Source organism: Leptonychotes weddellii, chromosome 14 (genome assembly GCF_054177405.1).
Source record: "Leptonychotes weddellii isolate Sample4059 chromosome 14, ASM5417740v2, whole genome shotgun sequence".
NCBI lineage: Eukaryota > Metazoa > Chordata > Mammalia > Carnivora > Phocidae > Leptonychotes > Leptonychotes weddellii.
In genome coordinates, this window is record NC_138382.1 from 50,761,848 (window position 1) to 50,785,254 (window position 23,407).

Genomic DNA, 23,407 nt, shown 5'->3' on the forward strand with positions numbered 1-23,407 from the left:
CAATCGCCCTTTGTTGAGTGGATGAATTCGGGCGCGGTGCAGGATGATTGCTGAAATGGGTGACAAGTCTAAAAGCTTTATACAGGGACTGCCCCTGGGACCGGTGGACGCGCAGCTGGAACAGAAAGGGAAAGCTAGGGCGCCGACCGACACTGGCTGGCACCTCCCGACGGTGAGGGCGGCTGCATCCCCCAAGCCTAAGAGAAGAGCTAGGCCACCCGGGTGCAGTGAGGAAAGCCCCAGCTCCAGCGCGGAACCGCTGGTGGTCATAGCCCGCTTTGAAACGGCCCGCAGAGCGGACTCCCGGGACTGCGGGAGGGCAGACGCGCAGACGCGCCGGCAGCCGACGCTGCACCTAGGACGCGGCACCCGGCCCGCCAGAGGGAAACGGCAGGCGCCGCCAGGGCCCAAACCTCCGGTAGCCCCAGCCGCCGTCGCCGGGTAAGGCCGGGCCGCCAGCCGGGCCTGGCGCAGCATCAGCGCCCGCTGCCGCTTCCGCTCGATGCTCGCCCGCACCGAGGCAGGCAGCTCCGCCGGCGGTTCCGAGGCCGCCGGCTCCCGGGAAGCGTCGCCGGCTGCCGCCATCTCCAAACTCCCCGAAGGGCGAAGGCTCTACCCCCGCGCATGCGCATTGGCGCGCCGAAACGTGCCCGCCACCCCGTCGACTCCACAGTACAGCCTCTGAGAAGGAGAGCGCCTGCGCAATTTGAGGAGACCCGGGCGGAAGGGAGGGCGGTGGGCGGAGCTTGCGCCGGCGTTGGGGTCCGAGAATACCTGCTAGAGTGTAATCTAGAAGGGGCGGGGCTGAAGTCCATTTTCAGGACCCGGTCATCTTTAAGATAGTAGTCTTGCTTGGTGGTTCAGAATATGGTCCTAGGAGTCAGCTCTGGGTTAAGTTCTAGCTCTGACATTTACCACTGGTTGCTGGAACAAGTTATGTAACCTCAGTTCGGTTTCTTCCGTAGTAAAACGAGGATAATTACGGAACCGCTTCCTGGGTTGTTGGAAAAATTAGCTGTAAAGGTTTTCAGCACAATGCCTGGCATATAGAAAGCTTCCAAAAATAATAGCAGCTAGTAACACTAGTAGTGTCTGTCAAAAAAAGATCAATGGATGATTCATCTGACTTTACTTTGAAAGCATGGCCTAGGGTACAGAGCCTTAGATTTGAAATGGGAACCCCTGGGTTCAAACTCTCACCTGCTGTGTGACATTAGGCAAACACAGCACCTGGTACCAAAGCTGGTGTGCATGAACTTGGCTATATTTACCATAGAATATTCCTTCAGTGTGGGTGAGATGCCACCAGGTAGACAGTGGGTTTGGATTTGGGCCAAATCCTGAATTACCAAAAGTGTGGTAAATGGAGCACTTTGCAAGAAACATTGCTTGCTTTTCCAAAAATGTATGCTTTTTTATTACAAATGAAATTTAATTGAAACCAGGAAACACATTATGTTTTAATTACTACATATACCATTTAGGACTAGTTTTCAGAACAATCTGACACACCGAGGTTTCACACTTGTTTTCCATGGTTAAAATTTGAGCAGCACAACCTAGTGGTTCTAATCTATTGATTATATATATATTTAAGCTGGAGAACATTATATAAAGCAGATAAATGCTCAGATCTTCTGGTTGAACTGGAGATGGAGACCTCAAGAAATCCCTGTTCCTTTTCCCCTCAGATCCCTTTCTCTTCCTATCCATTGACCTTGTCCAGATGACAAAATCTCAAATTCCATATAACACGAAAAGCACAAACAACAAAAGAAAAAAATAGATAAATTGGACTTCAAAATTAAAAACTTTTGTACATCAAAGAACATCAAGAAAGTGAAAAAGATAACTTACAGAATGGTAGAAAATATTTGCAAATCCTGTATCTGAAAAGGGCCTAGTATCCAGAATACATAAAGAAATTTTATGACTCAATAACAAAAAGGCAACCCAGTTTTTAAATAAGCAAAGGACTTAAATAGACATTTTTCTAAAGACTATATACAAATGGCCAACAAACACATGAAAAGATATTCATCACTACTCATTAGGGAAATACAAGTCAAAAGCAGAGTGAGATACCACTTAACCACCACTAGGATGACTAGAATTAAGGGGTAAAAAAATAACACAATAACAAGTGTTGGCAAGAATGTGGAGAAATTGGAGCCCTCAAACATGACTGGTAGGAATATAAAATGCTGCTATGGAAAACAGTTTGGCTATTCAAAAAGTTACACATAGAATTACCACATGAGTCAGCGGTTCCATTCTGCTTTATACAATGTTCTCCAGCTTAAAAAAAAAAAAAAATATATATATATATACACACACACACACACTCAATAGAGTAGAACCACTAGGTTGTGCTGCTCAAATTTTACCCATTGAACACTGGTGTGAAACCTCAGTGTGCCAGGTTCTAAAACTCTGCCCCAGCAATTCCACATAGCTCAGAGAATTGAAAACAGGTATTCAAGCAAAAACTTGCACACAAGTGTTCATAGCAGCACTACTCACAGTAACCGGAAGGTTAAAACTACCCAAATATCCATCAAATGATGAATGGATACATGAAATGAGATATGCCCATACAAAAGAATATTATTCAGCCAAAAAAGGAAGAGTACCAATACATGCTGCAACATGGATGAACCTTGAAAACATTATGCATTCCTCTTCTATGAAACATCCAGAATAAGCAAAATCATAGCGACAGAAAACCAGATTAATGGTTCCCAGGGGCTGAGGGGAGAGGGGGCTGGGGAGTGAGTGACTGCTTAATAAATATGAGGTTTCCTTTTGGGGTAATGAAATGTTCTGGAACTAGACAGTGGTGACAGTTGCACAACATTGTGAATGCACTACGTGTTACTAATGGTAAACTTTATTTTATAATAAATTTTAAAACAACTCAAATTCTGACTGGGCCCAGCCAGGTGATGGAAGGTAATGAACCTAACTCGGGGTGAGACGCAGGCAAACTGAGTGTCGAATCTCCTCTTAAAGGGGGCAGCTACCACCCAGCTCCTGCAGGTAGTTGCCAACAGAATCTGGGCCCATTGTTGCCAGACTGGCCAATGCTTCAGGAAAGTAACTGCTTCTCAAACTTTTATGCACTCGGTGATCTTGTTAAAATGCAGATTCAGAATCAGTAAGTCTTTGGTGGGACCTGAGAATGTGCATCTCCAGCAAGCTCCTGGTGGGGCTGCAGCTCCACCAACCACACTTTGAATAGTGAGGGTCCAGCCTAGAGGTTCTCAAACTTGAGTGCACACTGGAAGCACCTGGGGAGTTTAACACTGATGCTTGGGCCCCACCTCCAGAAATTCTGATGTCATTGGTCAGGGTACTATAACTCTCATGGGCAGCAAACTTCGAAAGCCAACCCCCTAATGACCCTCTAGACTTTACATAGCTCTACGGGCCTCTGAGGCTATGCAGTATTTCTGGAGAATAAGGTAACAGTTCTTCCCCAAGGTAACCTTTTGAGAATAATTAGCCCCTAGAACCTTCTCCCCAGCAAAGCATTCCAAATTTGAAGGATATGGACCATACATAGTTCAGATGCTGTACAAGTATTTTGTAACTCTTGACAACCTGTTGCATTTCCTTTGACCAGTAACTCCCTCTTCTTCGGCGTCCTGACGTTTGTTAGCAAGTTTCATGTAAATTGGGTCTGAATTGTTAGCTGATACCTCAACCAAGCTAAAATGAGACTCCTCCTTTAGAGAAAGGAAGAGTGCATGTCCCGATCTGTACATCCCACACAGTCACAGAGTCTGTGGGGCTTGCCCAGAGCACACCAGCATGAGTCATTTTGGTGCGGGCACAAAAGGAAAAGGGGCCAGGAGAATAGACTGGTGGATGTGTTCTTGCCTCTCCCCACTCACGGTCTCTGGAAAAACCTGTGACTACCTCTCTTCCTGCTTTGTACCTCTCTTCTCCCAGACCAACCGTGATCCTGGCTGAAAGAGGGGTAATTAACAAAGAACAGAAAGAATTGAAAGCACTAACCAGAGCCTGAAGAACAGGCAGGCAAGAATGGAAGTCAGGAAGGGGAAGGAGAAACTTGGCAGTGTTTCCTGACAGGGCCTCCTCGCTAAGAGCATTACTGGAATTATTCATGCCTGAGGTGACAGGATGTGAACATATTTGTCTTTATTATCGAGTAAATAGTACATGTGTGTGGCTTTCTTTTTTAATTTTTCTCCTGACTCCCCAGGGCTTTACCCCTTAATGTGGTCACTTTGAACATGGTTGGCATAAATTCACAATAGAAGAACATCTGTGGCAAGGAGCACGCCAAGGCAGGGAACTGTCTGGGACAGGGATGCAACAGCACAGAAATTAGCCCAATCCTCTTGGCTCAAGCTGTCTTGATTCAGTGATCCAGGAAATGCAGTCTCTTTTGGTTATGATTGACCCTCCTTCTGAAGAAACTTCAATTTCCACCTCCCTCCACCAAAAGATAAAGGGATTGAGGCAAAACCATCATACTGAAACCTTGATCAATAAAATGTGTGTGCAAAGAGATTTAGAAAACATCTTAGAGACTCACAAGAATTTTCTTTTCCAGAAGCAGTAAGGAGTGGGAAGGCCCAAGTGATTTCACTTAGTATAGGGCCTGGGGAAAATGACTATCACCACTGGAAGCCAAATCTTCTGTTAATCATGGGCCAGCAAGGGCAGATCTTCCCTACTCTGCATTCCCCAGATCCTGAATATGGTCCAGGGGACCTTGCTTCTTCCTGCCTCTTCCAGGAAGCCTGCCCTGATTCCCTCCCCTGGCTGTCTATGAGCTCATATGTGCTGGTATTGTGGCACTTAACTCGCTACACAAGAGATGATTCCTACCTCCCATCCGTCCTAGAGTATCAGGTCCTTGAGAGCTGGGACTGTCTGATTCAACCCAGTATCTCCAGGGCCTACCACAGTGTCAGGTACAGAATAGCTGCTCAGTATACATTTGTGGAATTAAATAAATAGAATGAATAATGGGGCACCTGGCGGGCTCAGTTAGTTAAGCGTCCAACCCTTGATCTCAGCTCAGGTCTTGATCTCAGGGTCGTGAGTACAAGCCCCATGTTGAGCTCCATGCTGGGTGTGGAGCCTACTTTAAAAAAGAAAAGAAAAAAGAATGAATAATGCTCAATAAGCCTAGTTGGATGTCTCACTGGCACTGAAACTCAAGGTCCAAAGCTGAATCCTACAACCACCTCAGCTCTGCTTACACTGGTGATGGAATACTCTCCTCAAAACAGCCCATCCCATTGTTGTCCAGCTTTGCCCATTATTCATTGTAGTAATAATAATAGCAATAACAATAGTAAACACTTATATGGTGCTTACTGTATACTCGATATTCCTTTAAGTGTTTCAGATTTATCAACTCTCTAATTTTCATAACTATTCAAAGAGTATACTCATTAATCTCAGTTTATAGATAAGACAACTAAGGCCCAGAGATGTTAAGTAACTTGTTCAAGGTCATAAGCTCATAAGTGACAGAGCTGGGCTCAACCAGGCACAGACCAGCCCCAACATGAATATTCTCCACCACTAAACTGTAAGTCTCTAGATTAGAACAAGTCTTCCTCTTACTTCCTCCACTAGTGCTTGTTCTGGGTGAGTTAGTGCAGAGCTGAAACCAGCAGGTCCTTGCGATGTCCCACATGGCTAACCAAGTGGTTGGAAACAGACCGCACTGTCTCTCTGAAGCTTGGTCCCAGAATTGTTGATCTGTCTTGCGAAGGGCCAGGGGAGGATGAATGTGGTCCAGGGTTCGTCTATTATGTGGATGAGCTCCAATCCACATAATGGGGTTATAGGCTTGTGGTTTCCTGTTTTCTTATTACCCCCAATTGGGTTTTTTTTTTCAATTACCTTTATAACAAATGTGGTTGCAGCTTCAAACCACAAACCACTTATATTTTACTGGCAAGGACTTCTTCTAATAGTTATAATTCTGTTAAATAGATGAACTCTTTATCACTTGTTTTTACAGTTTTTATGTTTGGAAACCAGCTGTTTCCGGTCCCCATCCCTTTTCTGGTCCCACTGCTACTGGCCTAGCTTAGCTCCTATCATCTCTTGCCTGAACAGCTTGTAACTGGGCTGTCAGCCTCTAGGCTGACCCCTTCTGATCCATCTCCCACTTGGCCTTACGGCTTCGTCTTCTTAAAGTACGGCCTAGGCCATACCACTCCTCTGCTCAACAATTTGCATCTAGTTGAGCTCAGCTCTGCCACTTATTAGCTTATGACCCTGAACAAGTTACTTAACATCCTCTGGGCCTCAGTTTGCGTCCACTACAAACTGGGATTAGTGAGTATACTCATTGAGTAGTTATGATTTTTTACAAAATCAAGATCCATTCTTGGAAGAATGGAGCTATGGGTCAAATATAAAATCAAGTGTGGTAAACCTCCTCGCTTCGGTTCAAACGTTCTGTCAGGGTGTTTGAGGAAGTGGTCTCCTTCTGCATATGTGGGAGGTGGCCTTGGCCGACCTCCGGGACCATGTCCAACCTTCAGTGTCTCTGATTTTCAGTTTAGGTAGAACTCTCTTGAGAAGCGTTCATGCAAAAACAGTCTGAAGGTCTTGGTGTCCCACAAACTCTGTGTGAGCCAACATGTGACATGACTGATAAAAATATATAATGTGAGTAGAAGTGACAAGAACAAAAGAAGGGCATCTGAATTGCGGGAGATGTTTGTCCTGCTGTTTTCACAGTGTGTGCCAACCTGGAACGTGTGCCCACTTTCTGAACAACACCTATGGAACCAGAGAGCCATCCACGTGGCCAAGATGGGGAGGGCTAAGAAACCCTCTCATAGGAAGAAAAGTGCTGGGAGGGAGGCCAATTCAGAAGATTTGTGATCTAGACGCCATATCCCAAAGGGCTTCCCTGGGCAGAGGGCATAGATGTGGTCTGCTGGGCCCGTATTTTCTCACGTAACTGGCGAGTCACAGCAGTCGCGCTGGGCAGGATTTCTTCCTACCTCAGACCCCCAGAGCCAGGACTACCCTCACGGCCTGCTCCAGTGGTCCTGCCTCTCTCAGGAGTTGAAAGACAGAAGTGGCCACAGGGTGAGAATCTGACCTGAGGTCCACACACAAGTAGGTACCAAAGACTCTAGTGTAGCCCATTCAAGCTGTCCTAGGTCCAGGCTGGTAATGAAAACAAATGAAGCAAGTTAAGCCCCTGCCTTGTAAATGTGTAAACATGTCCTCACCTCCACAGATAAATATGTCGGGCCCTATGATGCCTAAAACAAATGACTTGGTCTCTTGTTTTTCCTTTCCTGATGAAAACCTGATAAGAAAAATGTTTGTTTTTGTTTTTACAATAAGAAAACGACGGCACACATGCAGTGAGAAATGGCATCGCCAATCGGCCTCGCTGCTGGGGTGCCAGTCGGGAGCTGAGGGGACGGCCCACAGCACTGCAGCAGGCCCGATGAGGCCACGCCTTCCACTTTGTTAAAGAAGAGCTAAGATTCTGGGGTTTCATGTGAAATCTTCCCACTTCTAAATGTTGATGTTCAGAAAATATCATGCAAGCTTAAAATCCCTCTACAGCAGCATGTCCGCTGCGGTCTGCTCCCCTCTGCCTGTGTACCTGAGGTTGGCGCTCACCCCCACCAACGCAGCCGGCTCTCCCCGTGGATCGCTCTGACTGCTAGAAATACACTCTTCCAATTAAATGGAATCGATTGTTTTATAGCACAATGGCCCAAGCACTCCTGAACTGCACGGCCTCTAGGCCTCTGGTCTCTAGGCCACTCCAGTCATGCATTCATGCGTTCACTCATCTACACACATACCACACACACACACACACACACACACACACACACACACCATGGACTCAGTTGCACAGCATCAGTTAAATCCAGGAGATCATGATGTGAGTTCCCCATGAGTAGAAAACATATTTTATCTCTGAGTCCTTTGGCGTCTCCTTTTCCCACAGGGCCTGCATGGGAACACCTCAGCCTCCCTTTTCCTCTCACGGAAGAAGGCTGCCCAGGAAATAAGTTCCCTCCTGGACCTTGTGTGTAGCATTCCTTCTAGGCAGCAGCCTGGCGCGGTGAGCAGGCACGTGGCATTTATTAGACCTGTGGCCCTGGGCAAGTCACTGCTGTCCCAGCCTAGGCCTCCCCATGTGCTCAACAGGGGCGTTAGCTCCCACTTCATGGCATATTTTGAAGTATTTATAAATCGTTTGTTGGGGTGCCTGGATGGCTAAGTCAGGTAAGTGGCTGCCTTTGGCTCAGATCATGATCTCAGGGTCCTGGGATGGAGCCCCCACGTCAGGCTCGCAGCTCAGCGGGAAGCCTGCTTCTCCCTCTCCCTCTGCCCCTCCCCTGCTCATGCTCTCGATCTCTCTCACTTTCTCTCTCTCTCTCTCAAATGGATAAATAAAATCTTTTTTTTTTTTTTTAAGATTTTATTTATTTATTTGAGACAGAGAGAATGAGAGACAGAGAGCATGAGAAGGAGGAGGGTCAGAGGGAGAAGCAGACTCCCTGCCGAGCAGGGAGCAGGATGCGGGACTCGATCCCGGGACTCCAGGATCATGACCTGAGCCGAAGGCAGTCGCCCAACCAACTGAGCCACCCAGGCGCCCGGATAAATAAAATCTTTTAAAAAAAATCCTTTGTTAAGGGAAAGTGCTACACAGCGTCAGGATGCTGATGAGTGGTATTGACATGGAGTGGAAGGAAGTTGGAGTTCCACAGGAATAGGTTTGAATCCAGGCTCAGCCACTTTGGGCAGCCTATTTAATCTCTATGGGCCTCAGTTTCCTTATCTATAAAATGGGATAAAACTGCCTACTCTACAGTCCTGCCCTTTAGGTTTGAAATTAGAAATAAAGGTGCATGTGGAAGGCGCCTGGGAAGAGGTAGCTGCTCTTGCAGCTGGTAACCAGAAGGGGGCACCAAACTATCCATAAATGAAACCCGCCTGGTGTCGGGGCCGCAAGCGCAAGAAAGCCGCGGGGGATCCACAAGTGTGTGGATTTGCGCACACGTTCTCCTTTTTTTATAGGAAAATTATAAATTACATTTTACAATGTACTATTTGAGGGGTCACTTATTAACAAAAGCAGCTTAGAGTAGTCTTAGAGTGGTGGAAAGAGCTCCCCACAGAGGAAAGCTCTGGCTACCTGTCCTTGCCCCAGTCCTTGTGCTGTGTGACCGTGTCTGGACCCACTTTTGCAGCGGGAGAAGGTCGGGAGAGGTGATCTCTGAGGGCCCTTCTTAGCTGTCTATGACTAAGATTCTGGGGCAAATACTCTTCAGGAAACATGCAGGTGGAGGGGGGAGCATGGGGACCCTGGACTAAACGACCCCTGAGTGTCCTCGCGGGGCTGGGTTTGATGATTTCACACCATCAAGGGAAGCCACGCAGGGCTAATCCTGGCCTTACAAAGCAGCGCGGTTGGAGCTGTCGGGTGGTGGCGATGTTTTTCTGCGGGCGCGCACACGGCGCTTATCATCTTTTGTGCAGGCTGATGCCAAAGCCACGGAGACCACCCAGCCTGACAAAGAAAGGAATGCTTGTCTGCAGTTGACAGCCCTCAGGTTGACGGCTTTCCATTTGCCCCGGAGGCTGTCACTTGCGGAACAATGGCAAGGAGCAGAGGGGCTCTCACCTGAGTTTGGCGCTGCCGCGGGGGGATGGGCTGCAGACCAGGACTGGGGGGCGGGGGGGGGCGGGGGCGGGCTGGTGTCTCTCCTCCCAGGATAGGAAGGCTCTAAGATCACTCCGGCCTGCAGCAGACAAGCTTGGAGAGGCTGTGGAGGGCTATTTTCCCCGTGGATTGTGTCTCACTCCGCACATCAGGACGCAGCAAGCACTGAGGGGATTACTCTTTGCTAAAAAAAATTAAATATATATATATATATTTAACGAATTACTGATACACGCAAAATACAAATCAATCTCAAAAGCATTAAGTCGGGCCCAAGAAGCCACACAGAAGAGTACCTACAGTATAATCCCATTTCTAGAAATTTCTAGAGCAGACAAAACTGTCTCTGGTGATAGAAATCAGATCCATGGCTACATCCTTAGGAGAGGTAAAGGTTGACTATGGAGAAACATGAAGGGACTTTCTGGGGGTGGAAATGTTCCAGTCTTAAGTGGTAAGGACACGGGTGCACATGCCTCTGTAAAATTCATTGAACTGTACACTTAAAATCAGTGCACTGTACTGTACAAAAATTACACTTCAGTAACATTGATTAAAACGGAATTGCAAGAGATAGTTAGGACTTTTCTCATTCTCAAAAGAAATATATGTTCACACTAGAAGACTGAGAAAATACAGATGTTTTTTTAAAAAGAAAAATCATCCATAATCCCATTACCCAGAGGTAACCATGGTTATCATTTTGATATTGATAGGGCCAGATCTTTATTTTCACAAAAATGAGATGATACAGTTTGTAATCTGCTTTCCTTTGCACTGAATTGGCAATATAGGCACATAGTTAAGAAAAAGAAACGTAGCATTTATACAGTTTGCACCTATATTAACCTGTATTTTCAATAATATAGCATGAACATCTTCCCATGTCATTAAAATTTTTGTCATTTTGAAGCAGACATTTCATTGAAGTGTAACAAAAAACAGAAACATGCAAAAATTATAATGTAAGGCTCACAGTGTTTTCACAAATGAGATGTACTTCTATATGCAGAACCAATATAAAATAATAGATCATTACCCAGCACCCCCAAAAACCTTTTGGATCCTCTCCTAGGTACTGTCTCCTCTCCCCCAAAAGAAACCACTATACTGCCTTCTAATTTCTAATGAGTTTTTGCCTGGTTTTTGAACTTATCTGATGGAATTATATGGTATTTATTCTTATGTCTATATTCTTTCACTCAACAGTAGAGGAATGAGATTCATTCATGTTGTTGCATTTGGAAACAGTTCATTCACACTTACTACTACCATAGAGTATTCCTTTGTATAAATGTATCACAATTTATTTTTCCATTCTATTGTTGATAGACACATGGGTTGTTTCCAGGTTTTGGCTATTATAGCTGCTATAAATTCTTTAGATGTCTTTTGGTGAACATATGTATATATTTCTGTTGCATATATGCTTAGGAGTGTAAATGCCAGGTTATAGGGTATGCAAATGTTCAGCATTAGTAGAAAATACCAAATAGTCTCCAAAATGGTTGCTCCAATTTACATTCTTGCCTGCAGTGTATGAGAGTTCCAATTGCTCTACATTCTCACCTACAATATCAATTATAATGGCTACATAGCATTTCCTTATACGGATATGCCATACTTTATTTTACCTGTTTCCTGTAATTCAGGGATTCTTAACCTTTTTTGTGCCATACACACACTGGTGCTCTGATAAAGCTTGAGGACCTCTTCTTAGAATATGACATAGTAAATGTGTGCTTCATTATTTTTTTTTTTTAGATTTTTTTTAATTTTTATTTTATTTGAGAGAGAGAGAGAGAGAAATAGCATGGGAGGGGAGAGGGTCAGGGGGAGAAGCAGGCTCCCCGCCAAGCAGGGAGCCCGATGCGGGACTCGATCCCAGGACTCCGGGACCATGACCTGAGTCGAAGGCAGTCGCTTAACCAACTGAGCCACCCAGGCGCCCTGTGTGCTTCATTATTAACACACTAACTGATAACCTCTAGCAGCAGGTCTAATAACCACAGGAACTTCAAATTTTCAAAATAAGCATGAACAAAAGTGCTTATTGGCCTTTGGTACTTCCTCTCCTATGAAATGGGTATCTTGGCCTTTGCCAATGTTTAAAATGAGATATTTATTTTCAAATTTTTATGTAAGAATTCCTTGTATATTAGAGGTATTAACCATCTAGTGAAATGTTACAATTGTCATTAGCTTTGCCATTTTATGTTTTTTATTGTAGCTGTTTATATTTTTTAAATAATAGCTTTACTGAGAAATAATCACATGCTGTAAAATTCACCCTTTTAAAGTATACACTTTAATGGTTTTTAATACATTCACAGTTATGAAACCATCACCATCCTCTAATTCCAGAATATTTTCAGCACCCAGAAAGAAACCTTGAACTTGTTGGTAGTCATTGCCCAGAATTATCCTCCAGACCATGTACCTCCTGGTACCTCTAATCCATTTCTGTTTCTATTCTGGATAGAATAATGGGACTTGCCTATTCTGGACATTTCATATAAATACATGAACATACACAAAATACACATACAACATGTGATCCTTTGTGACTAGCTTCTTTCACTCGGCATAACGTTCTCAGGCTTAATCTATGTTGTAGCATGTATCAGTACTTGATCGCTTTTTGTGGCTGAATAATAGCCCATTGTATGGGTACACCAGATTTTGTTTATGCATTTATCACTTGATAGACATGTGGGTTGTTCCTACTTTGGGGCCATTATGAATAATGCTGCTATGAACATTCATGTATAAGTTTTTGTGTAGATGTGTATTTTCATTTCTCTTGGGTGTATACCTAGGAGTAAAATTTCTGGGTCATGTGGTAACTATATTTAACATTTGAGGAACTGCCAGACTGTTTTCCAAAGTGGTTGCATATTTTTAAAATCCCACCAGCAACTCATGAGGTGTTTATAGCTTTTTCATGAATAAAAATTTTTTATCCATAGTCAAATAAAGCAATGTTTTTCTTTATGGTATAGGTCTTTGATTCATTTCTAGAAAGGCTTTCACCACCAAGATGATAGAAATAGTCTATATATGTATTTTTTTCCTATTAGTACTTCTTTCTTCTTGTTGTTGTTTTGTATTTTAAAAATCTAAACAACCACTTGGAATCTACATGACACAATGCCAGGTCATCTTACTCTTTCTGCCACTTTGGTAGACTTTATCTAGTTCCATCTACCTTATAATTAATGGCAAGTTTCCCCAGATTCTGGCCTCAGCTTCAGAGGTGTGTTGTGCTGTGTTGTTACTGGAATCTACTTGTTTCTTCAGAAGTTTTTACAGCTGTTTCAGATACTTCCAGCCTTTATGTTCTTACATATTATTTTTAAAGGAAGTGTTCATTTGGTGTAAACATTTTATCAGAATTGGAATAAAGAGGCTATGGATGGTATTCTATATGCACTTTACCTCATGCCTCTTGTCTTTTCCCACTTTTGCTGTCTAAATTTAGAGCACATGGAAGCCCTGTATTTGGTGAGCAGACAGACTGATGAGGTAAGTGGGAAAGGGGGCTGGGGAGGCTGGGAGGAGTCTAGGAGTCTGGGGAACACTCATTAGGTCTTCCAGCCTTTCCCATTTTTCTCTCTCCCCACACCTCAGAAACAGAAAGTGGACTGTTTCCGTTTATAATGGTGTAACCAAGCCTCACATTTCCAACTTTTCGTAGCATTTTTATTGTTTTATCCTTACCACAATCCTGGAAGGTTAGACAGGACCCAGGGCTCATTGGCTCCATTTGACAGATGAACAAACAGCCCCCAAGAGGATAAATGCCGAAACCATTAGACTAGGACATGGTAGAGCTGCATCTTAACCGTCCAGGACTCCTGATTCCAAGCCTCGAAAACCCCTGTTCAGCAAGGAAAGAGGGTCAAAGGTCTAGGGTGTGTACACATACAGCCCTCAAAAGGAATGTGGGGTTTTGTGGTTTGGGTTTTTCTTCCCCTTTCTAAGCACGCTTCGCATGCCAGCCAAGGGCGTGCAGCTGTGTGTCGAGGGGGTGGAAGGGGGTGAGTTGCAGAGTTGCATGTCATTCCTAAGCCACTTTATAAAGGAGGTCAAAGCACGGAACCTGGGATGAAGCTCACAAATCCCTTCTGGTCTTCTGCTGTCTCATCAGAACCAAGCTTCCGTGAGGGAATGACTCCAAATGAGACTCTGCATGATAGTGGGAACTGAGCTTCTGTGACACAAGACATGATTCCTTAAGTGGTTTAGGGTGATCTGCACATGTGCTTCAAATTCATAAAACACCCGTCTTGTGGCAAGAGAGGTTGACAAACTCAGCTTTGTCTCAAGATTAACTGGGAAGAAGATGAAGTCCTTGGTTGCCTATGACACTGTGCATCCCAATGTGAAGTGTCCTTTGTGGGGGATAAAAAAAAACATTCCTGGGCAAATGCTTCGAGCGAATGCCACTTATTGCCCACCGCTCATGAGAGTCACAGTGAAAATTAGTATACTTGAGGCTCCAAGAAGTCGTGCAAGGATGAGGCCCATGGAACACATTAACCTAGGTATAGGCAGCATCTCCAGCCCCTGGACCCTTTACTCAGGTAACATCCAAGACCTCTTGCCAACAATGGTTCCACGGAGCTTAACTTTGCATAGTGTTGCTATAGAACATACATTTCTGTGACATGCATGTACTCATAACAATCACAGTATTTTAAAACATTAATATATTCCTCCATTAATTCCAATTTACAACCTTGAACAGGGCTGACAATGTTTTGGCCCCTGCACAGATGCAGGTTCCTTCTATTACAACAAAGTAAAAAAAAAAAAAAAAAAAAGAGGCTGTCTAAATTTTTGTGCTGGGTTTTGTTTTTTTGGGTTTTTTTTGTTTTGTTTTGTCTTTTTTAGAGAGAGAGTGTGCACACAGGAGGACGAGGGACAGAGGGAGAGGGAGAGAATCTCAAGCAGCCTCCATGACCAGCTCGGAGCCCGTGCAAGGCTTGATCTCATGACCCTGAGATCATGACCTGAGCCGAAATCAAGAGTCATCAGCTTAACAGACTGAGCCACCCAGGTGCCCCACTGTGCTCTTAAATGCATCAAATATTCCTTGTTATTGAGTGTACTAGTTTCAGAAACTGAATAGTTTTTTGATCACACAGTCTTTTTTTGTGTGTAAGAAATTTATTGTAAAATAGTTTCAGCTGTATTGCACTTACTGAGTGACTCAGACTAGTTATCTCTATTAATATTCATAAAACATCTTCTTAAATTTTTGGTATTATAGCATGCCATCATTAATTTTTATTGAAGTTATATATGTAATTTTCATTAAAATATAAAAATAAACTTTCCCTTGGGGCATTAAAATATTTCTGAATAGAATCCTTTTTTATAATGAGAGTAATTTATGAACCCTTTTAAGTTTTTAAAAAATATATACAAAAGCTGAAAAAATTCCATTGTCTATTCTTTCAAATACAACCACTATTAACATTTTCATCAAGTCTTTTCTTCTATGCATATATAGTTTTTACATCATTGAGATCCCACTTTGTTGTCTCTTTGTTGATTTAACATTATAGCAAGAATATTAGCATTTGTTTTTATACTTGAAGAATGCATAAACAAAGAGAACAATTTAAGATGAGACTGCCTTCCAAGAGCTGTTGGTGGTTTCAATTATTTGGGACCCAGAAGGAGTAATTAGGATGTTCCTCACCGAATGCAGAGGAATGCAGGGCTGTCTTAGATGATGACCCCGAGCTCACTGAAGTAGCATCTTGGTCCCAGCAGTGTCCCCTCTCCATAGCTAAGTCCACTTGGGTCCCCTTGCAAGCTCCTCCCACTCCACGTGCTGAGACCACACCTTCCCTAGGTCCGACGTAAGTCAAAGGGCCAAGGTCAGGAGGTACCGGTGAATTCTCCCTTCATGTAACAGAGAAAATTGAGATAAATGGCCTTCCTTCAACCATATAGTTTTGCTTTTCCTTTTCTCTCAACCTGGTGGTAAATGAACAATTTGCACATAACCTTATAGTGTGAACTCCTGGTAAAATACATAATCCAAGGTAGTTGAGACTTGGAGACTTAAGTGATATGGCCAAACCCCCTTCTGGCTGGTAAGTGAAAGCTCCAGAGCCCCATCTCTCTGGAGTCCACATCTCTGGCCCTTCCACCTTTCCGTGAAGATGTGCACCCCTGCTTCCAAGCAGGCATAAAACGCCAGGGAAAACGTGAGACAAAAGTACAGCTGTCCTTGGCTGCGTGGAATTAGAAGATATTTCAATCCGACAGAATTAATGGCCTTATTGCAAAATCCTCCTAATTCCTCAGTCAGCTTGTCTGAGCCCGGGTTTGGGGTCCCCCGTTGCTGGGTTTTCATCTGAGGCTGACAGATGCTGCACGTTGAGAATAAAAAACGTACAGGGCGGGAGGTGGCTTTGGTTTTCATAAAGGCCACAGGTGTTCTGGTCTGCCTTTCTGCTTCACCCTTTTTACACACTGCCAGACGACAAAGACACGATGATGAAGACTGCTTTACCTTCCGGGGTTTCACACAACCAGAAGGATTTGCTGCGCAGGGCAGCTTTCATTTGTCTCCTGTGTTTTCCCTGGGAAAGTTGGACTCTCAAAAATAGCTCTAAAATGCTGAATCTGGAGGGCAATTCAGGCTTCACTCTGAGTAAGGGCAGGTTAGAAAAACAATAGAGTAAAGTGAAAAGAGCATTCTAACCAGGCCATGTGAGACACTAGGGTTGGGATGTGCTGGTGACCGCCAGAGAATGGTGAGAAACGGACCAAACTGTTCACATTCATCTCTTTGAAGCAGGTAGACTTCGCCATGAAAGGCATGCCCTTTGCCATTTGACAGCATTACAAAGAAATACATTTTCCCAAGCCAGCAGCTAATAGGGCGCCGAACGGAAACTTTCTATCTTTTATTCTGACCACTCAAGTTGTCTTGAAAGAGTCGGCTGAAGACATGTGATTTCCCAACTGAGACTGGGTCGCAGTTTCCTCATCTGTAAGACAGGATTTTGAACACACAACCACGGAGGGGCCTTCTAGTATGGTTTCCGTCGTTTTTATATAAACTCAACAAACAGCATTGAACACCGTCCCTCTGGCAGGTGTTGTCACCAGCTCCCACAGCACCTAAGACACACACTTCCTGCCTGCAAGCAGGGGCCCTGAGGCCATCCAAAGCCAAGCCCGGGTGTCTCTGGTGCAGGAGACGCAGCGGGCCAAGGGAGGAATGGAAGGAGAGATGCTGCCCAGGTGAGGAGAAAGACGTTGTGGAGAAGCTAGCATTTGATCAGGTCTTGAAGGATGAGAGGAACTTCAACACACAGATGTGAGGAGAAAAGGAATTCTAGGCAGGGGAGGAGCATGAGCAAGGAGGAGGAAAGAGCAAGGAAAGAGCAAGGCGAGTCCACAGTATCCTGAGCAGGGGAATCATTAGGAGGCCTTGAACACTAGGGCAAGGGGTATGTAGTTTATTTGGTGGGTACTGGGGAGCCATTGAGGGCCTAAAGGAAGAGCTGTAAGGTCATTATATGTATTAGAATTGTACTTTAGTAACACTAATCTGGCAAAATGGGCATATTGGTTTTCCTAAAGGTCCCCCGGGTGAGAAATGGGGGAGCTGAGATTAGAACCCACCCAGGCTGACTCCTAAGCTTGTGCACATAACTCTCCAAGAAGGCCACAGAAACATTCTCGATGAGCTTCAGAGGTACAACTGCCACGTTTAGACTCCAATGTCTTATCCAGAGGGATACACTGGGTGGCGGTGGGGGGGGAAACAACATCAGACAGGAAGGGGTGGAGATTCACCTGCTAATTCCTAGCTGTAATGGGTTGAATGGTGGCCCCCAAAAGATATGTCCACATTCTAATCCCTGCTATCTATGAGTATTACCGTACTGAATATGACTTTACATGGCAAAAGATGTGAAAAAGTTAAGGATCTTGAGAAGAACTTACCCTGGATTACTGGGTAGTCACACATAACCTTATAAGACACACATGCAGAGAAGAAAGAAGCAATGTGACCACAGAGATTGGAGTGATGTGTCACAAATAAAGGAATGCCCGAAGCCACCAGAAGCTAGAAGAGGCAAGGAATGGATTCTCCCCAAGAGCCTTGGACAGGAGTGTGGCCCTGACCCACCTTGATTTCAGACTTTTGACCTCCAGAACTGTGAGGAAAGACACTTCTGTTGTTTGAAGCCAAGGCTGTGGGAATCGGTTACAGCAGGCCACAGGAAACCAATATACTAGGTAACCTTTTGTTAAATGTAAATTCATGCTGAGGGGTGTCTGGGTGGCCCAGTCGGTTAAGCGTCTGCCTTCGGCTCAGGTCATGATCTCAGGGTCCTGGGATCGAGTCCCGCATCGGGCTCCCTGCTCAGCGGGGAGCCTGCTTCTCCCTCTGCCTGCTGCTTCCCCTGTTTGTGCTCTCTCTTTCTGACAAATAAATAAATAAAATCTTAAAATATATAAATTCATTTTAATTGATAATACATGCATATGTTTCAAAATTTTAAAAAGGTAAAAGATTTATGGTGAGAAGGAAATCTCCCTTCTTTCCACGCCCACAAGCCACCAGTCTTCCTCCACAGAGGCATCCACTATTATTGGCTCTAAGTGGTCATTTAATCATGCGTGTGTGTGCATGTGTGTGTTTGTGTGTGTGTGTGTCTACAAATCTTGCAATTATCCCCAAGTAATTGGAAGGCAGCGTGCGCTATGAGGTTATGAAAACAGACGTTATCCTTGCAGACAGAAGACCTGGTTCAGATTCCTTCCCAGTTCCAACACATACCTGGAGACTTTCTGGGCAAGCTCCCCAACCTCAGAGGGCCTTGATTTTCTCCGCTGTGAAATGGGGATGATGATGTATCCCACCGCTGGGACCGCCGTGAGGATTCAATGAGTTGACGTGGGTGAAGCTCCCAGGAGAGACTGGTACGTGGCTGCCTAGGGAGTCCCCACCTTGTGGACTACTGTCACTGTGGCTCACATAGCCTACTGGGGGTGCTTCTCAGCTCAGCCTTCCTCTGCTTGGAATCAGCCGGTGCATCTTTTGCTGACATGTCTAAGACAGATGGGTGCATTCTTGTCATTCCAGGATTATTTCTGACTGCCTGCCGTGGTATCTTCCTTCAGTGTTGATGGAAAACCAAGGTTACAAAACATTGATAAGCCAATTTTTAAACCCCTAACGAGAAAGTAGTGAACATTAAGGGGAGACAGATGTGCCTGGACTACAAAGACAGGATTCTGGGCCTCTGCCCATACTGTTCCCTCACCCACAATGTCTTTTGTCCCAAAAATTCCAACAGCAACTATGCAATAGGGTCTTCAGTGTAACAGAAAGAACACAGGAGTTAGGGAATCCAAAGCCACTTATGTCCACTATAACTTTGGCCTGGACTCTCCCACTTGGTGAGCCTCAGTTTTTTTTAATCTGTAAAATGGGGATAATGCTATTCTTCATACCCATCTCAGAGTTGTCATGTGGGTTACAAAAAAAGAATCAGGTGCCAACTTAGGCGTTACTTACTCCATTCCTAATTTTACAGATGAGGAACTTGAGACGCACAAAAGGCAAGTCACCTGCCCAAGATTACCCAACAGTTCAGGAGCTGAGCTGGGGCTGGAACTTGGCCTTCAGGAGAGACCTCTTTTCTCTTGAGCAGGCTGAGGAGACATATGTGATAAACCATAATATGCTATGTAAATGTCACTTGAGGCCACTCGTCTTAATGATGTCTAGACCTCAGTCTACCTGTTTCTTTTTCTAAAGTTCTGCCCCAAATGGATGCAAGCCCCAGTCCTCTGCTTCTTGGCCTTTGGAGAAAGGGTATGGGGTATTTGAATTACCCCTGCAACTGTGGGCCTCTGCTCCTAATCCCCTTCTGACCACTGGCTTGTGACAGCAGTGACTTCACCCACCCCTCTGTGCCCCTTGATGAGGAATGCAGAGAATGAGCCTCATGCATAGGCCACTTGACCTTCTGCAGGGTGACATGGTGATGGGGATAGGGTGTGGGGAGCCTTTTAGTGACAAATGATTCTTACCTGGATTGGGTAAACATTCCCTAAGCCCACATGTAACTCTCAAATATTTGTCTCCCTGATTTGGACTTCATTCTCTCCAAATTGTATGGGACTAGAAAACAGCTTGGAGGCTTCTAATAAATGTTTGCCATGATCCAAGGTGAGTTGTCTTCTTTCTTTTTACCTACTATCACAGATGAAACAACAGGGCAATATGTTTGACATTGTGACTGGGAAGACTGGCGTCTCAATGAGCAGGGACGGCAGAAAGGAGATTTGGCAGCCTTGCTCTAGGACAACTGAAAACACCCAACACTCTAGTTCCCTCCTCTCGCATCTGGAGACACCGCAGCGAACAAACAAACAACAAGCACACACACAGTGTGCAGAATTGAAAGGCATCCATCAGTTGTCACTTAGAACAAATTAGTCTAATGATGACTACAGAGAGTCCTGGGAGCTGCACACTCACCCTGAAGTGTGGTCTATATTTTCACATGTCCTCACGTCACGAACTAGCAGCCTTTTATTTCGCCTTGAAGAGTTCCTTTCAGAATGATGATTGTTATTCAAGCCAAGCTTTACCATGATGGCTGCAAAATGATCTTCCAGCCCTAAAACTCTCTTCTCATTGGCCAGCTGGCATTTTACTGGAAGCAAGAGCCTCTTCCCTTGGTATTCATCCACTTATTACTGATCTATTTATTATCACTACCGATTTAGAGATTCCGATTTTTTATTATTTTTTTATTTTATTTTTTTATTTTTTAAGTGTTTTATTTATTTATTCATGAGAGTCAGAGAGAGAGAGAGAGGCAGAGGCAGAGGGAGAAGCAGGCTCCCCGCCTAGCAGGGAGCCCGATGCAGGACTCGATCCCAGGACCCTGGGATCATGACCTGACCCAAAGGCAGACGCCTAACCATCTGAGCCACCCAGGCGCCCCTCGAGATTTCGATTTTTTAATGGTTTATTTTCTTGATTATTTTGATGTTCGAATTATCCCAGATTTGGCTAATGGGAGCCTCTTCAGGCTGATTTCCGTGTCTTTTTGACATACTCCCAGCACTTCTTTGGGCACTGCCTGACTCTCCAGCACAAGATGGACCAAGCTCAACTTGTAAAAGGAAAGCACAGGGATTAGAAAAAAAGAGAAAGTGGCACTTACATATCAATAAAGATGATTATGCATTGGTAATCATAAGGGTTGATTAGGAATAATTATCCTAAGTGTTTAACCCACAAAGAAATAACTATGCATAGAAAGCAGGAAGGACTAGAAGAAAATACTAGAAAACTAGAAGAAACTGTGAGGATGATGAGAATTGTTTTCATATTGCTCTTTTTTTCCCTGTATATCCCAAATTTTATGTGATGAGAATGGATAATTTTTATAATGAAAAAAATTATGTAAAAGGATTTTTCTTACTAAGAATAATGGAGTGGGCCAACCCTGAGAACATTATAAAAGGATGAATAAATATGTTAACAAACACTAATAGAAATACGCGGAAAGCTCTTCATTGTCATCAATCACGCTATCAAAACAAAACTCTATGCCACACACAGTAGGGAACCAGGTCTTAGAAAACTTGGTTTCCTGGACCTGGTTCTGCCATGTGTGCCTGGGTAACTTTAGGCAAATCACATTGTCAATCTGGGCCTCAATTTCCTCATGTGAGAAAGGAGATCACTGAGTTCTTTCTATATTAGCTGAGCAATGAGACTCAAACGAAACTATGTATATGAAAAATCCTTCGGGGCGCCTGGGTGGCTCAGTCGTTAAGCGTCTGCCTTCGGCTCAGGTCATGATTCCAGGGTCCTGGGATCGAGCCCCGCATCGGGCTCCCTGCTCGGCCGGGAGCCTGCTTCTCCCTCTCCCACTCCCCCTGCTTGTGTTCCCCTCTCTTGCTGTGTCTCTCTCTATCAAATAAATAAAATCTTTAAAAAAAAAAAAAAAAGAAAAGAAAAATCCTTCAAAACATTACAAAGGCAAATCGTTTTCTTCAAGAGCTTTTAAAAAATGTTTGCTTCGTGCTTTATTGAAAGCTTACATTTTTAGCAGTTTCCTTTTACGTGGGTGTCAGAGAAGAGCTCTGGGAGTCTCCGTGAGCCTGCCTGGGTCTGTCTTAGGCCCAAGAGAGCAGCAGCTCCATGGCTGCATCTTGAATTGGGTTCCCCAGAAGCCACCTGGGGACGAGGATTCATGTGTGAGTGATTTATTAGGGAGTGCTCCCAGTCAAACAAGTAAGGAAGTGGGATCAGAAAGGAAAGGAGGCCCGGCAAGGTATCTTATCAGACAAGTCACTGTTATACTTTGGCTCAGTCCACAAGCGAACTCCACTGAAAGCTACACCCCCAGAGTCGTCCTGGACAGGGGCGAGGGGGCTGGAGCATTTTTACCTTTGTACCCATCAGTTACTAAGAAAGGGGATGGGGGTGGACAATCTCCTAGGCGCATTCAGGTCTCCAATGTGCAGGCAAAGCAGATTCCAGCAGTCTTGAAGTCCGCCTCCGACAAAGAAATGCAAGTGTGGCCAAAGATGGGCTCCAAAATGGTAAGGGAATCCAAGCGGGTGTAGGTAGAGCACTGACAACATCAGCCCAAAGAAGGCTGGACATTCAAAACATAGGAAATAAAGTGAGAACCAGTGTTACACATAGGACAGGCCTTCGGGAGGCACCACAGTTAGGCACATGGAGACTGGGCCCAGAGAGGCTGAGTGACTTGCCCTGAATCAGATGGCAGCCAAAATTCCAGCCCTGGTCTGCCTGGGTGAAGTCCATCTGATCTGCCAAAACCTGCTCACCCTCTTCTATACCGTGTTGCTCACTACAGGGGGACGAACGCCTTTTCTATGGAGGGTCACCCACAGGGAATCCTTCATGTGCCACAGAATCTTACAGACCACCCTGCCTTCAGAAAGCTCAGAGCCCCTTGGGTGTCCTCAGGATGGCATTAGTGGCCCCTTCCCTGGTAGTCACCCCTCTCTTCTTGAGTTTGTCCAACACGAGGCACCAAGAACGTTGAAACATGACTTTATGAACCCCAAAGAAAGATGCCTATGTCTCAAATACAGGGTGGCCCATCTCCTGGCTACAAAGACATTATTAGTGATTCAGGGAGAGTCAGTTAGATAAACAGGTACCATCCCAAACAAAAGACCTCGTGAGTTCGCCCGTTTGTTTCTCCTTATTGTACTTAAAGGCAATTACCCCACATCCTGCATTCTGAACATGAGCGAACATGTGAAGGAGCCAGACACACAGGACACACAGGAGCTCCAGTCACGCAGACCTCGCATCTAGCTAGAGAGCGACGGTCCAGAGCCCCGGTTCCATGGCCAGCCCTGCCACATGCTACTGAGCAACACTGGGTAAGATGTACAATCTTGTCAGGTCTGAGTATCCTTGTTCATAAAGTGGTACAACCACACCTACCCCGTAACGGTACTGTGAGGATCTACAATATATCTAGAGGGCTTCATAAAGTGTCAAGCTCAATGCACACATAAAAGTATTTTATCCACTTTTGTTCTACCAGCTTGATTTTTATAAAACCAAATGCAGGGCGCCTGGGTGGCTCAGTCGTTAAGCGTCTGCCTTCGGCTCAGGTCATGATCCCAGGGTCCTGGGATCGAGTCCCA

At 44.8% G+C, this 23,407-nt stretch overlaps 1 protein-coding gene and 1 long non-coding RNA gene across 5 annotated transcripts in view; both read right to left on the bottom strand.

The window, feature by feature from the left end:
- XPA (XPA, DNA damage recognition and repair factor) overlaps positions 1–621 on the bottom strand; it is a 32,049-nt gene extending 31,428 nt beyond the window's left edge. For 2 of the 3 annotated variants that reach the window (XM_031038669.2, XM_006742912.3), the window contains exon 1: positions 414–617. In XM_031038669.2, the coding sequence (XP_030894529.1) occupies positions 414–585 (172 nt within the window). In that variant the 5' untranslated portion in view covers positions 586–617. Of the gene's footprint in view, positions 1–413 lie in introns of all 3 variants that reach the window. The other variant, XR_014140064.1, reaches the window with a different exon arrangement.
- Positions 622–10,299: 9,678 nt separating this feature from the next.
- Positions 10,300–23,407, bottom strand: part of LOC115944165 (uncharacterized) — an 89,552-nt gene continuing 76,444 nt past the window's right edge. The window contains exons 6-8 of one of the 2 annotated variants that reach the window (XR_014140066.1): positions 18,525–22,374; positions 17,871–18,166; positions 10,300–16,719 (exon numbers count right to left, since the gene is read on the bottom strand). This is a non-coding gene — a long non-coding RNA (uncharacterized LOC115944165). Of the gene's footprint in view, positions 16,720–17,870; positions 18,167–18,524; positions 22,375–23,407 lie in introns of those variants that run through there. The other variant, XR_014140065.1, reaches the window with a different exon arrangement.